Source organism: Eulemur rufifrons, chromosome 7 (genome assembly GCF_041146395.1).
Source record: "Eulemur rufifrons isolate Redbay chromosome 7, OSU_ERuf_1, whole genome shotgun sequence".
Lineage (NCBI taxonomy): Eukaryota > Metazoa > Chordata > Mammalia > Primates > Lemuridae > Eulemur > Eulemur rufifrons.
This window is the reverse complement of record NC_090989.1, coordinates 222,586,581-222,603,144: the sequence shown is the minus strand read 5'-3', so window position 1 is coordinate 222,603,144 and position 16,564 is coordinate 222,586,581. Positions and strand designations below refer to the sequence as shown.

Genomic DNA, 16,564 nt, shown 5'->3' with positions numbered 1-16,564 from the left:
TTTTGATGGACCAGCGTTGGTATTTATGATAAAACCAATTGACCGTCCTCAGTGTATATACTTTTAGTCTTTTGTACATAGATATACTCATTGTTTAGATGATTTTTTAGAGACTGTTGTTTTTGGAGTATTTGTGGAAAATTGTGGCATTTTTGAGGTGAAAAGCTCTTAAAGATTATCTGATTGCCCTGTCATTTTATAGGATATGGGGAAATGATCTTTCACTTAAAAATTATTGGAAAATTTTTTATTTATGTATAGATGAGAAATAGACACAGGAAGTAAAAAGAAAATAAATAAAAAATTATGCCCAATTATTAAAATATAATGATAGAATTTTATTGAAGGATACAAAATCAAAATCTGAATAAATGGAGAAGCATAATATGTTCCTAGAAACATAAAATTAATGTTTTTAACATGTCAGTTCTTTTCAAATTAATGAATATATTTAATACAATTCCAGTGAGAGTCTTAACAGGTAAGTTTACAAGTTAATTCTAAAATTTATCTTAAAGAATAAATGTTCCAGAAAGCCCAAGAAGATTTTGAAAAAGTAGAATTGTAAGATTTTTACTTACCAGATGTTACAGTATACTGTAAAGCTGTTGATGTAATTAGTATGGTATTGGTACAGAAGATGAGAGGAGCAGGATAGAGAAACTAGGAGCAGATCTAAATGTGAGAACTTCATTTGTTGTAAAAGTGACAGTTTGTTTTTATTTTTTTATTTATTTTTTTATTTTATTTTATTTTTTTTTTTTGAGACAGAGTCTCGCTCTGTTGCCCGGGCTAGAGTGAGTGCCGTGGCGTCAGCCTAGCTCACAGCAACCTCAAACTCCTGGGCTTAAGCGATCCTACCGCCTCAGCCTCCCAAGTAGCTGGGACTACAGGCATGTGCCACCATGCCCGGCTCATTTTTTCTATATATATTTTTAGTTGTCCATATAATTTCTTTCTATTTTTAGTAGAGACGGGGTCTCGCTCTTGCTCAGGCTGGTCTCGAACTCCTGACCTCCAGCGATCCACCCGCCTCGGCCTCCCAGAGTGCTAGGATTACAGGCGTGAGCCACCGCGCCCGGCCAAAAGTGACAGTTTGATTAAGCATGGAGTATTGTAAGAGATAGGAAAACCCAAACTATTTTTGCTGTTCTCAAACTCAGCATTACATAGAACACTTGTGACATCAGATGTGTCAGTTTTTTCCCCCACACCTGTTCGGTTCTGACACTAACTGGTGTTACTGCAGAGCCCACAGATTACGGGCTCAGTCCCACATGACTGTCCTCCACTTCAGATGCCATTTGCCAATCTCAGGTTATATCCTGTACTTCTGACCAACTAGCTGTGAATTGGAGTTCCCAGGAGATCCCTTCCTTCAGATGAAGTATTTGCTAGGGTGGCTCACAAAACTCAAGGAAACACTTAGTTTACCCATTTATTATTAACATAAAGCGTACTGTAAAGGATACAGATGAATAGTCAAATATAGAGCAAGGTCTGGAAGGGGCTAGAATGCAGGAGCTTCCGTTCTCATGAAGTTGGGGTGTACCACTCTCTCGGTACATGGATGTTATCCCCAACCTGGGAGCTCTCTGAACCCTGTGTAGTTCAGGGATTTTTATGGAGGCTTCATCGCGTTATAGGTATGATTGATGGGGATGAGAGCTGGGTAGGGCTGCAAGTTCCAAGCTTCTAATCATGGCTTTGTCTTTTTGGTGACCACCCTCCATCCGGGAGCCCACCAAGAGTTGCCTCATTAGAACAAGATATTCCTGTCACCCAGGAAATTCTAAGGGATTAGGAGTTCTATGCCAGGAACTGGTGGCAGAAATTAAATATATAATTCTTATTACAGGTTCAATATCCCTTATCTGAAGTGCTTGGGACCAAAAGTGTTTTAGATTTTGGATTTTGGAATATTTGCATTATGCCTACTGGTTCAGCTTCTCTTATTCCAAAATCTGAAATCTGAAACGCTCCAGTGAGCATTTCCTTTGAGCATCATCATGTTGGCATTCAAGGAATTTTGGATTTTCCAATATTTCAGAGTTTCAATTTTTGTATTAGGGATACTCAACCTGTGTATTGCTATCACAAGCGTAAATTACTCTAATTGTGTTGAGACAATTGGCTGTTACTTTTATTAAAAAAGATAAATTTAGAGCTTTACCTAACACGCTACACATAAACAAAATTTAAAAGTATTGAAGGCCAAATGAAAAAATATGTAACTTTGGAAATAACAGAAAAAATATGGAATGTTTTTTAAATCTTGGGAATGAGATAGGCCTTTCTAAGCAGAATAAAAGTCTTAATAAACATAAAAAATAAGATAGGAAATTTAGGCAGCATAGAAATCCAGCTAAAAGCAATGATACCCTGGTTAAAAATAAATGACAGATAAAACATTTCAGCACAAAAAATATGTTCAACTCTTAAAATTACTAAAATGCCAATGTCTCATGCAAATCAGTAAAAATTATAAACAACCTAATAGAAAAACGAGCAAGGCAATTTAATACAAAAATAAAATAAATGGCCAAAAAAGTAGAAAATAGAAGCTTTACCTTACTAATTATCAAGGAAGTCAAGATAATGAGGATTTTTTTTTTCCTCTCACTTTAAAAAAAATTTAAAGGTAAAATCCAATAATATGAAAGTATAAGGAAGTGGTAGTCATGCATTGTTCATGGGAGTGTAATCAGTATATTCTCTTTGGCAATATCTAGCAACATTTAGAATACAGATACTCTTTTACCCATTTATTCTATTTTAACAAATATGTATTATAGAGAATGTTTACTCATTAACACAAAATTAGCTTTCCCTAATTTTAATAGTGAAAAATTACAAACAAATGTCCAAATGTCCATCAGTTGAATGGCTAAACAAAACGTGGCATATCTGTACAATGACATTATTTAACAATAAAAAGGAATGAAATACTGATACATACTACGATATGGGTGAACCTTGAAAACATTGTGTTCAGTGAAAGAAGCCAGACACAAAAGACCACATGTTATATGATTCTATTTATATGAAATGTCCAGAATAGGCAAATCCATAGACTCAAAGGATAGATTAGTGGGTACTAGAGTATGAGGGGAAGAGGGAATGTTGGGTGACTGCTTAATGGGTATGGTAGGGTTTTTTTGGGGGGATGATGAAAATATTCTGGAATTAGTCATGATGGTTGCATAGCCTTGTGCATATAATAAAAACCATTGTTGAACTGTATGCCTGCAGTGGTTAAAATGGTAAACTTTATGTTATGTGTATTTTAACACAATTTAAAAAAATTGAATTGTACACTTTAAAATATGATATGTGAATTATATCTCAGTTTTTAAAAAGCAATTGCCAAAGATACTCTTTTTTTTTTTTGAGACAGAGTCTCACTCTGTTGCCCGGGCTAGAGTGAGTGCCGTGGCGTCAGCCTAGCTCACAGCAACCTCAAACTCCTGGGCTTAAGCGATCCTACTGCCTCAGCCTCCTGAGTAGCTGGGACTACAGGCATGCGCCACCATGCCCGGCTCATTTTTTCTATATATATTTTTAGTTGTCCATATAATTTCTTTCTATTTTTAGTAGAGACGGGGGTCTCGCTCTTGCTCAGGCTGGTCTCGAACTCCTGACCTCCAGCGATCCACCCGCCTCGGCCTCCCAGAGTGCTAGGATTACAGGCGTGAGCCACCACGCCCGGCCCAAAGATACTCTTGGGTTAGCCTTGGTATCATTGAACGATGGCTTCTCAGATGTTGAAAACTGAAACAAATATACTAAGCTGGGTATATTTCTCAAAGACAGAGGGAGTATTATCATTCAGGTTTTAAAAGTCTAGGACAGATGGCTGTAGGTATTAAACACTCCTGACTTTTTACTTTCAGTCACCAAGGCCTAATTGTTTTCTTAGTTATCTAAAGAGTTAAACTACTTGGTGTGAAGTAGCTACTAGCTCTAATAATCTAATCAGTGGCCATTAACCAGAGCCCTTTTACCAAATCTGGCATAGGGGGTGGCTTGCTTTCCCCAAACTCCAAGTGATTACATTATAGTCACCTGTTCTGCCAGGGTCCACATGGCCTTGAGAGTACCAAATGTAAAACAGCTCACCTCTAGTTGAAATTATAATTGCTATTACACAAATGGGTTAACTGGCCATGTACTCATTGAGAACAATCTCAATCATGCAGTCATTTTTCAGATATTTATTGAGCACCTATATATTGGGGATATAGCATTCTGCCCTCATGGAATTTATAGTTAGGGATATGAGGAGAGACAGATAAATAAGTGAAATATATATTTTGTTAGGTAGTGATAAGTGCTATGTAGAAAAATAAAGCAGGAAAGGAGGATAGGAGTGCCAGAGTGGAGTTTTGTATTTTTTAAAATAGTGTGATCAGGAAAGTTCACTGAGAAGGTAGCATTTGAGCAAAGACCTCAAGAAGAGAAGGTAATAAGCATGGACTATTTGGGGAAAGAACATTTCAGGTAGAGGGATCTGCAAATGCCAAGGCCCTGAAGTGGTAACCAGTGTGACTGTATCACATTGAAGGAGGAAAATAGTATAATAAAAGGTAAAGTGTGAAAATACCAGCTCATAGAGCCTATAGCCATAGAACTATAAAGCCTATAGCCAGTGTAAGGACTTGGCAATTATTTTACATAAAATGTGAAGCCACCAGGTTTTCAGCAGAGGAATGACATTATCTAACTTAAATTTTAACCAGGCTATTTGGGTTGCTATATGGAAAATAGACTTTAAGAGAGCAAAGGCAGAAGCAAGAATATCAGTTAAGTGACTAATATAATAGATGTTAGTAGCTTAAGAGATTTGCTCATGAATTAGATGTTGGATTTGGGAGAAGGGGAGAGGCATCCATCAAGGAGTACTGCAAAATATGTGGCATGCTTAAGAGTAGAGTTTCCATTAACTGAGGTAGAGAAAGCTGCCACAGGACATTTGGTAAGTAATATCAGAAATTCATTTGGAGTAGATCACATTTTATTGAACTAAGATGCCTCCACTTGTAAGATGCAGCTTCCAATTAAACTAGCACAGATAGTTTGAAATGTGCATCCTAATTTTAGAAATGTTAAACATGGTAAAGTTTGAGATGCTTAGCGGGCATTCAGGTAGAAATGTTGAATGGGCAGTTAGATATATAAACCTGTCATTTAGGGAGAAGTCTAGGCTAAAGATAATATATTTGGGACATTGTCAGTATTATGATGGATGAGATTACCAATGAAGAAGAGATACATGAAGGAGAGAAGAGGTCTAAGAACTAAACCCTGCTGCAGTGCAACTTTTAGAGATTGAACATAGGAAAGGAAACAGGATTGGCTAATGAGTCAGAAGAATACAGAACCTGGAAACCATTGCTTTGAATGGCTTGAGGGAGGAGGGAGTTGTTCATCACCTGTGTTTGATACTGCTGTTGTTAGGTCAAGTAAATTGAGGACAAAGAATTCATAATTGAATTTTAGTTTATCATTGGCCTTGACAGGGTTTGGGAGAAGGAGTGCTTTTTAAAATTTCCATTGAGTGTTTGGGAAAGGCCTGTGAGATTATTTTTGAGCAGAGAAGTGAGTGATATAAAAAGAGCTAATAATCATAAGAAGATCTGGGAGTATAGTATTCTAATCAGACCACAAAAGATGTAAAGTGGAATTAAGTTTTATTATTTCTGAGAAACAGAAGAATGGCAGTGTGGTTAGAGTAAAATGACATATTTGCTGTAGGACTTTAGTTGGTTGGGGATATTCCCTTCTGTTCCTGATTTGGAATGCTTTTAATTATGAATAGCTGATGAACTTTATCAGCATCTATTGAGTTGATCCTGTCATTTTAGTTATTGAATTAATTTCCTGGTGTTTGCTCAATTTTGCATTCTTAGAATAAACACAATATTGTCATAATTTTTTTTGATGCATTCCTAGATTTGGTTTTCTATTCTTTTATTTAGGACTTTTACATCTGTATTTTGTGAAAGATATTTATGGTTTGAATGTTTGGATAAACTTACTAGCCTTTCTAAGTACTGATTTAATTTTTTCCCTAAGTACTGATTTAATAGGAATGGGATTATTTGTCTTTTCTATTTCTTCTTGGTTCATGTGGTTATTTATACCTTTTAAAAGATTTTCCCAATTTTCTTAGTTTTAAATTTTATTGACATGAATAATATTTTCTTATGAGTTTATTATATATATTATCTTATGTATAATATATATTTATTTGTCATTTGTAGTTATATTTCCCTCATTCATTCATGTCCTTTTAGTCTCTATACTTGAAAAAACTGATCTGTCCATTTTGTTAGTCTTTTTTAATGAACTGTTTTTGCATTGTTGTTTTGTCTTACATCATGGTTTTCTATTTCATTAATTTCTATTCTTTCCTTTACTGATTCTTTTTTAAACTTTCTTTTAGTTTCTTTTGTTGTTTGTCTAATTTCATGAAATGGATGTTTATTGTATTAATTTTCAGTCTTTTGTTTTCCCTAATGTAAATAGTAAAGGTTAAAAATTACTCCCTTAGTATTGCTTTAGCTTCATCTCCCAGATTTTTTTTTTTTTTTTTTTTTCTTTTTTTTTTGAGACAGAGTCTCACTTTGTTGCCCGGGCTAGAGTGAGTGCCGTGGCGTCAGCCTAGCTCACAGCAACCTCAAACTCCTGGGCTCAAGTGATCCTCCTGTCTCAGCCTCCCGAGTAGCTGGGACTACAGGCATGCACCACCATGCCCGGCTAATTTTTTCTCTATATATTTTTAGCTGTCCATATAATTTCTTTCTATTTTTTTTAGTAGAGATGGGGTCTCGCTCTTGCTCAGGCTGGTCTCGAACTCCTGAGCTCAAACGATCCGCCCACCTCGGCCTCCCAGAGAGCTAGGATTACAGGCGTGAGCCACCTCGCCCGGCCATCTCCCAGATTTTGGTATTTTCTTTTTTGAGACAGTCTCACTCTGTCACCCTGACTAGAGCGCAGTGGTGTCATCATAGCTCACTGCAACCTCAAACTCCTGGGCTCAAGCTTTTCTCCTGCCTCAGCCTCCAGAGTAGCTAGGACCACAGGCCTGTGCTACCATGCCCAGCTAATTTTTTCTATTTTTTGTAGAGACAGGATCTCACTCTTGCTCAGGTTGGTCTCGAACTCCTGAGTTCAAGTGATCCTCCTGCCTTGACCTCCCAGAGTGCTAGGATTACAGGCGTGAGCCACCTCACCTGGCCATATTTTTTTATATTCATATTTTATTTCAGTTCTGAATATTTTCTTTATGAGAAGTTATTTCTAATTCTAATTAGTGATTTTCTTGTACAGTATTTTTAGTATTTATTTCTACTTTAATTGTAGAAATATAGAGATGTTTTTATGTTACCAATCCTTTGAAATTTGTTGAGGCTTACTTTTTATAGTGGGCTTTTGTGATTGTTCTTCATTTGGCTGAAAGAATGAGTATTCTCCTGTTGATACCTGCAGTGTTCTATATTTGTCCATTAGTTCAAGTTTATTAATGTTAACTCTTCTGTATTTTTGTTGATTTCAGTTGTCAGATTCCTTAATAACTGACAAAAGCGTATTACACTATCCCTCTATGTTGATTTGTTAGTTACCCTTGTCCTGTCAATTTTTGCTTTATATATTGCCAGGGCATCATTAGTTACAGCTAAGATTCAAATTGTTAATCCTCCTGGTGAATTGAACTTCTTATTGTTGGTGTACTAACTTTTCTATCTTTTGATGTTTTTAACCTTAAAATCTACTTCATTTGCAATTAATGTAGTTAGCAGCTTTTTAAAAAGTATTTTCCTGTTTATCTTTTCTCATTCATTTATTTCCTATTTTTTTAAATCTCATTTAAACTGGTATAGCTGGTATTATTTTTTTTCTGTAGTCTTTCAAATAAAGTGTATGGTCCACCTACAAATACTGTAATTATTTATATGTTTGAATTTACTTTTACCATCCTATTTCTCTGCTTTTTATTTTTCCCACTGTTTGACATTTTCTTTCTTGCTTTTGTTGGATTTTTATTTGTTTCATTTTTCCTTCTCTATTGTCTTGGAAATTTGCATTCTCTTGTTTTAGTGGTTACTAGAATTTTAAACAAAAATTCTTATTAGAGTCTAATTAATATCTTTATGTTCCTACTGAATAAAGACCTTAGAGTACTTTGTTCTAATAACTTCTCCAAACTTACATGCTTTTTAATTCTCTTATTTTTTAAATTCCCCAAGACATAATTATTGTTAATATAATTATATTAATTATGCTTTCAGTGTTTGTTTAGAATTAATTATCTCAGATATTTCTGTTTGTCTTGGTTTTCATTTCTTCTTGCATTTCCGATCTTCCCTCTGGGATCACTTTCTTTCTGCCAGAAGGACATTCTCTAACATTTCCTTTAATGAGGGTCTTCTATTGGAATATTCAGTTTTTATCTGAAAATGATATTTTGCTCTAAATTTTGAAAGACGTGTTTGCTAGATATAAAGTTCTATATTGTGACAGGTCTTTTCTCAGCATTTTCTGAGTATAATGCTATTGTCTGTTAATGTGAATCTAGTCTTAGTTTCCTTGACAGTAATTCTCTTTCTCTCAGGGTGCTTTTAAAATCATGTCTTGGTTGTTGTTGTTTTATAGTTTCATATCATGTTTTTTATTTATTTCCCTTGGTATTTAATGAGCTTCTTAAATCTATGTTTTCTGAGTTTTGGAAAGTTCTTGTGTATTATCTCTTCAAATATTACCACTGACCTATTCTCCCTCCTTTTCTTCTAGAATTCATTTAGACATATTAGGCTTTCTTACTCTGTTATCCATGTCTCTTTCACTTTTTCATTTTTATGATTCTGCTTTCTGTTATTTGTGTTTGTCCTTGATGATTTGTTTTCTTGGGGGGTAGGGGGAGGTGTGTGTGTTCACACTAAACTGCTCCTTTCTCTTTGAACTTTATCTGTGCTAAGTCTTTGAGGATAAGGTAAATTCCTGCAGAGGGAATTATAATTAACTTCTATCAGAGATCATTGGATACTTTCAGTTCAAAATCGCCAATATTAGTGATTCTCAGCTTGTGGTGATAGTGATGAAATGTTTCTTAGTTTAACCTTACACTGAGTATATAGCCCTTGGGTGTGGTTTTCTATTAGACTCTCCACATTGGGTAGCTATGGGCTTTGTCTGTCTTTCTCCTCTACCAGGAGATCAGGAAAACGAATGCTCAAAGTCACCGGATTGGGCAATTGCCCTCAAGGTGAAAGCCAATTTCATTTTTCCATTCTAGGTTCCCATGTGCACTAGGATTTTGGCCAGAATTCCTTACTTTCATGATAACTCATGAATTCATTTGTGAAGATATATTTTATCTATTATTTTTAGTTGTTGATAGCAGGAGGATCAATAAGGATACTTTATTTATTAGTCATTCTGCTGAAAATGAAAATTTAAAACTACTTATTTTAAAGCCCTAAAAGCTTACTGTGTTTGAAGTATTCTGATTACAATATAATCTATATATACAGCATTTATAAATTATCATTGTTATTTAGTGATTGGATACCAATAATTTATCTTTCTACCACATGCTGCTGATTCCCAGTGAAGAAGATGGATGAATAGATGGCAGGTGTGGAGCAGTAGTACTTCTAAAAGCAAGAAATAAGTAAATACCCTTCTTTCAGATTATGTATTGCTTAATATTCCTTTATAGCCAGCCATGTGATGTGTAATCCCCTCTGAGTTCAGAGCGGATGGAGGACGTGGTGAGGAAGCCGTGGGCTACCTGTATAGGCTAGTTTTGATTTCTGGAATGCTTGTACAAAAGTCAATTTTCATTTATACATTTTCTGTGTAGGGAGAGTTTCAAGGTTAAACTGTCATATGCTTTAATATACCAACCCATTTTGAATGCAGTCAACGCATGTGATTGTAGAATAGCATAATAATTAAAGGATAAGTAACTCCAGATATGCAATTCCTCTAGTAGTGCTTGGGAATTAGTCTTGGTATTTGTTCTAATTTTATTTTAACAGTTTAAATAATTTTGAATGTTGAGTAAGTAGTACCTGACATGTGGTCAGTTATGGTATTGTTACTAATGAAATGTCAAGGTTTCTTTATTGGGAAAAATAACATCATATCAAAATATCAAAAGGAATAAAAATTATAATCCTATCTGGCACCTTTGATGCAAGAGAATTTTGGAAATTTTATTTCTAAACTAATGTAAGTATTCTGAATATAAAGATTCTAAAATTATTTTTTTAATTAGGTTCAGGGCTTCTGGAAATCTTGTAATCACCCGTGAGATTGATGTGGCAAAAAATCAGTCCTTTTGGTTCATCAACAAAAAATCTACAACCCAGAAAGTAGTGGAAGAGCAAGTTGCAGCCTTAAATATTCAAGTGGGCAATCTTTGCCAGTTTCTACCTCAGGTATGAGAGGAATAAATATAAAGATGGAACAATTTTATATATAGTGTTTCCTTTTTATACCTTATAAGAATGTAAATACTTTTCAAGGGATATTGTAATGGCTATTATTTAAATCGAATGTAGCACTCCTGTATTTTGTTTTGTTTTTGTTTTGAAAGGGTCTCGCTCTGTTGCCCAGGCTGGAGTGCGAAGGCATGATCATAGCTCACTACAACCCTGAACTCCTGGGCTCAAGTGATCCTCCTGCCTCAGCCTCCCAAGTAGCTGAGACTACAGGCGTGCACAACCATGCCTGGCTAATTTTTTTTTTTTTTTATTTTTATAGAGATGGGGTCTCACTATGTTGCCCAGGCTGGTCTTGAACTCCTAGCTTCAAGCGATCCTCCCGCCTTGGCCTCCCAAAGTGCTGGGATTACAGGCGTGAGCCACCACACTCGGCTGTGCATTGTTAATACTTACTAACAGTTCTTTGTAAAAGGTAGCATCTCATCACTTACAGTATGTTATTAATTTGTAGTAATTTAGAAAATTTTAATTAATAAAAGTCTAAATTATAGAGTATTTTGAAAGAAAAATAAAGTTGTATTATTTTTAAGTATAGAGAAGTACCTTATGCTTCCATTGTAGACCCTTAAAATTTTGTTAATAAACAGTTTTTTAATCAATGTATTTGTATAGGTATTTGATGTACTAAAATTCTTGTATCTATACGAGTGCCTTCTAAAATCTTAACATTTTAAATTTATTAGAAATAAAAAATCTTGATAATGCATGGTAAATTTTAAAGTCAAATACCTTTTAAATTTGGCTTTCAGTGCTATCTAGTGACTCAATTATAGTTTCTTTTCTTCAGAAACACAACGGTGATTTGATTATGTCCAAATTAAATAAAAATTTTAAATTTTAAAGCTTTTTGTATTTATCAGCTAATGTTAGATTACCTACAGAAGTAGATGTTTGAAATTGCCTTTTTTAAAAAAAAAACCTTATAGTATTCCAACTGCTGTGTGATAGTGATCATTTCAATCCAGGGGACTACTTTTTCTTTTATTCCTAAACTATTTTTACTACATGTATGTAAACATTTCAACCTGGAAATATTGACATAGAAATTTTTTAAAGGTTATCAAAAATATGACAATTTCTACCCTAAGTTTGTCTTTATTATTTTAAAGAATAATGTATATATATGTATATATAGTATATGGTTTTTATGAAAATTTACATCTCAAAAGTTTTTTTAAAAAATAAGCTCCATCTTAACAAGTGTAACCATTGAGTGAAGTACATTTTGAAGATATTTATAGCTGATAGTTGCTGATGTTAATTTTTGTACTCTAGGACAAAGTTGGAGAATTTGCTAAACTCAGCAAAATTGAACTCCTTGAAGCTACTGAGAAGTCAATCGGTCCTCCAGAAATGCACAGGTATCACTGTGAACTCAAAAACTTCAGGGAGAAAGAAAAGCAACTAGAGGTACTTATAAATAGACAACTCATTTTTTTCTTATTGATTTCTATGTCTCAAAATGTGGGAGGGTGGGCAGTAGTTCTTATTCATTAAATACATTCATATTTGTGATTTTTTTTTCACCCAGGATTGTACTGCTAATGTCAAAGTGACAAAAAGTGAGATTGGATTTGGTAATGTAAAGTTTGAAAAATTTGACTGTTTCAGCAAATACATTTAATTGAATTTTTAAGGAACCAATAATAGTATTATGAAATTTTTTTTTTCTTAGGAAGTTACAGTATTATTCTTTTATTCATTCATTATCTATTAAACACCTGCTATGTGACAGGCACCATGTAAGGTTTTGGGTAATATAACAGTGGCATTTAATATAACATTTCTGTTGACCTAGTTCTTACATGTATTTTTTTCATTTGTATGAGGGTGGGCTTTGTAAGAAAACTATGCATTTAGCTGTGGTGTTAAATTTGTTATTTTCATCTTTAATAAACATATTAACAGAAAAATGTCCTTTTATAGCATATTATTTGTAAATGTATTTTTATTTCATGGGTCTTTTTCCATATCCCAGCAACCAAAATAAATACAGTAAATTTTCATAGTAAGAAATCTTATGAACAAAGGCTTTCTTTTAATGTAACTGTCTATACTTGCAACATATATTTTATTGTAATTATATGTTATTTTTATTATTATACTTATTCAGAGTGAATGACCAAAAGAATTGTTCTGAGCTTTTTTTATTTTATTGAGACTGGGTCTCACTGTGTTGCCTGGGCTAGAGTGCAGTGGTGTCATCATAGCTCACAGCAACCTCAAGCTCCTGGGCTCAAGCGATCCTCCTGCCTCAGCTTTATGAGTAGCTTAGCTGGGACAACAGAGGTGCACCACCACACCCGGCTAATTTTTCTAATTTTTGTACGGACGGAGTCTCACTCTTTCTCAGGCTGGTGGTCTTAAATTCCTGGCCTCAAGCGATCCTCCCACCTCAGCCTCCCAAAGTGCTGGGATTACACGTGTGAGCCACTGCACCTCGCCAGTTCTGAGCTTTGTATAATTATTTTATCCTACTTCGGATACTCCTTTGGTCCTTTTATTATTGCCTACATCCAACAATCTAATATTCCCATCTGAAACACTCACCTATGCTACCTACCGTCCTCTGGGGAAAAAACCAAAAAACCAAGCATATATTCTACTAGGTTCTGAGTGCATCTTTGTATTTGTTAATTTGCAATTTAAAGATTAAATTTTAGCTTTCTTTCATCTCGTTTCTAAGACCTTTAAGTCACAGGTGTTCATAACATACTAATCATGATAATATTACTTTTTATTTGCATATCACTTTTACAGCTTTTGTTGAGCTTTCACCTATATTAAGTGAATTGCTTCTACCCTTGAAGTGGATGAAGCAGATATTTCTCTTATCTTTAGGCAAGAAGAGTCCAGGCTCAGAGATATGGCAGGGCTTCCTCACAGTCACATGACTAATAAATTGTAGACCCTAGACCAGAACTCGGGTATGAATGTTACTTTTACACAGTTCTTAACAATCCCTGTGGAATTTTTGTGAAATTTTGCTAGCATTGTTTATTTTTCATTATTAAAAGATTTGACCTGTTGTCTTTTTCAATTAAACTAATCATTCAACTAATATTTATTTTAGACCTCATGTAAAGAGAAAACTGAATATCTAGAGAAAATGGTTCAGAGAAATGAAAGATACAAACAAGATGTGGAGAGATTCTATGAACGTAAGCGACATTTAGATTTAATTGAGATGCTTGAAGCAAAAAGGCCATGGGTGGTAAGTCTTAATTATTAGAGGCAAAAATAGGTGATTCTTTAAGTAGCAGAGTAGTTATTAAAAAGGTACCAATTTCTGTGTGTTCAAATTAGGTGCTTTTTCATTTTTTGCTTTATATATTATAAAATTTATGTCTTTTACTATTTTATTATATAGCTGTGTGCTAGTTATAATTATGTAACAAATTATAATTGTCAGTGCTCTTAATTCTTTCAGATTTTGTCTTCAATATATAGTTCTTTGGTTGTTTTTTAAAATGTTAATGATCTACAAATGTTCACATATGTAAAAATTAAATCTTTGAGTATCTTCAGATCACTGAGAATTTACTTGGAATGTGCCACTTACATCAGCTTTAGCTACAGATGAATCTTAGCTATGGTCTTCTCATATATTTCATAATTTTCCTGAGTTTACTATATTGTAATCTGTGTGATGTACATTTTATTTAAGACCACAGTTTGTGTTAAAGTTTCAATTCCCACAATGCATTACTTTATAATAGGTGGAACAAAATAGGTAAGAAAGTTTTATAGTGTTCTAAAGTTAGAATGGAAATAATTGTTACTAGATTTGAAAAAATATGTGGCTATATTTGTGGCATTCTAACTCTATGCTATTCCGTAATTTTATTATTCTTAAACTTTTTACTTTCTTCAGCTTTTTTTGATTGCATTTTTTCTATGTCCGTTATTACTACTTCATCCACTTTGTCTTTTGAAATCTTTTGGTTTTCCATTTTTTTCCTAAGATTGATTTCAGTCTTTTTTCACTTTTCTTTTTCTTTAATTTATTCTTACATTTATTTATTTTTTCTTTTCTTCATCCCATTCGGTCATGAGTTATCTTAGTGTTCCACTTACTTTTGTTTAGCAGATATTTATTAATTCCTGTGACATGACAAGGATCATTTTCACCTTGCTAGCTACATGCTTTTTGTTTTCTTTTTGACCCATTTTCCATTTGTTCTGTATTTTTTTTTTTGTTTTTGCCTTTTATAACTGAGTTGCTTCTTTATACATCCTTGTATCCCTCTTTATTGAGATATTAAAGGCAAATCTCATTTTAGTAGCCATTAGAATAATTTTCAGAAACAAAAGGATAGAAGTCAGAGTCCAGCCTAGTGATAGAAATCAATGCTCAATAAATATCAGGACTCTTATTAAATCATTATATTGGTATTTATTAGTTTTGAAGTTATCTCAGAGGGCAAATTTTATATTAATATGCCTGCCAAAGGGATATCAAAACAGTCTTGTCTTAGATTTGGTTTCTACCTGTATCTTGATTTTGGTATATATGTTAATTTAAGCTGGTAGTTCATTAACTTCTATTTCTTGAATTATTTGCAAGGAATATGAAAATGTTCGTCAGGAATATGAAGAAGTAAAACTAGCTCGTGACCGAGTGAAGGACGAGGTCAGAAAACTTAAAGAAGGGCAGATTCCTATGACTCGTCGAATTGAGGAAATTGAAAGGCAACGTCACGATTTGGAGGCCCAAATCAAAGAGAAGGTACTTTGTGGGTTCAATTTTGGATTGTTTGAATTTTACTTTAGCAAATATAAAAAGTATTTTGCAAGTTTTCCAAGAATTTTCTAGATATTACTTGTAGCTTTTATTCCTTAAGTTTTTTAACCAGGAATTCTACCACAAGGTTTTCAGAGTCTTGTTAATGTTAGAGGATTGACACTTTATAGAAATTTAAGATACAAAGAAAGAAAAATGAAATTGTGATTGTTTTAATTACAAGAGGATTCATGGTAGTATTTAGAAACAATGAGTTGCTTTTGTGAATTTATTATATCTGCTTTGTAATTACACACCCTTTTGAAGGAGGATGATATAGAAAATGTTTTCATAGAATAGTCCCTGTATTTTAAAAGTATAACTTAAAATTTTTTATGGTCATGGCTTTTAACTTTTAAGAGGATTTTGGGGTCAGAGATCATTTTGAAAATGGTTTACATTCATGCTTCCAGAATAACGCAAAATAAGCAAATCCAAGATTTTGCATAAATGCACTGAAGTCCAGGCATTGACCCTTACTTAAGAACCTCTGGCATAAATTGGTCACTTAGCTTAGATAAGTAGAGTGCTTTGTAATTAGACCAGTGGGATTAAAGCTCTATGAAGGTTAATTTTGTGAATTCAGAAAACCATTTTCAATGTGTTTGTACTATATACCCCTGATGTTGGCCATTGTGCTCGAAGATGTGTGTCAGTATTCATAAAGGGAAGATTTCAACCTGTAACTGCTATTAAAAAAAATAGAGTAAAACATGATTTCCACTATTGAAAAATCATTTTGTAGATAGTCTATTACAAATTTTGCAGTATTGTTTTCTTTGTAGTCATTTTCCCTTTATTTTTAAAATTATATATAAATGTGAACACGCTACTCCAGGTTCTTCATTACTGATTGAAGGTTGCCAATTTGATAAAGGACCATTCAATATACAAGTTTGATTAATAATAAGTTTTAACTTTTGTTTGTGAAAAAGCAGTTATGTGGAGCTCTTTCCATTTAAAGCTGTGATTGTGCTTTCTCTTTTTGGGGGCAGCCTATAAGAAAAATAATTTCTTGAGCTAGATGGTACCAAACATTTATTTATTATGCATGTTGAGTAATGCTTGCTGAGTGAGAGGGCCATATCTAAGAATATAAAGTCTACAGCAGAGAAAAAGAATCAGTGGTTTAGAATTTGCTACTATCATGTCAGAAAAGCTCCACCATGTCTTAAATCTAATATGGATTAAAGTGATTTAAAATTATTATGCTGAAGTCCAGAAGATTAAACAGTTTTTAAGAACAGGTAAGGATTTTAGGACTTGATTG

The 16,564-nt window shown here is 33.7% G+C and overlaps 1 protein-coding gene across 2 annotated transcripts in view; it reads left to right on the top strand.

Annotated features, from left to right (window-relative positions):
- SMC5 (structural maintenance of chromosomes 5) overlaps positions 1-16,564 on the top strand; it is a 97,141-nt gene that overhangs the window by 20,268 nt on the left and 60,309 nt on the right. For both annotated transcript variants that reach the window (XM_069474126.1, XM_069474125.1), the window contains exons 4-7: positions 10,283-10,445; positions 11,787-11,921; positions 13,585-13,725; positions 15,079-15,240. In XM_069474126.1, the coding sequence (XP_069330227.1) occupies positions 10,283-10,445; positions 11,787-11,921; positions 13,585-13,725; positions 15,079-15,240 (601 nt within the window). The remainder of the gene's footprint in view (positions 1-10,282; positions 10,446-11,786; positions 11,922-13,584; positions 13,726-15,078; positions 15,241-16,564) is intronic.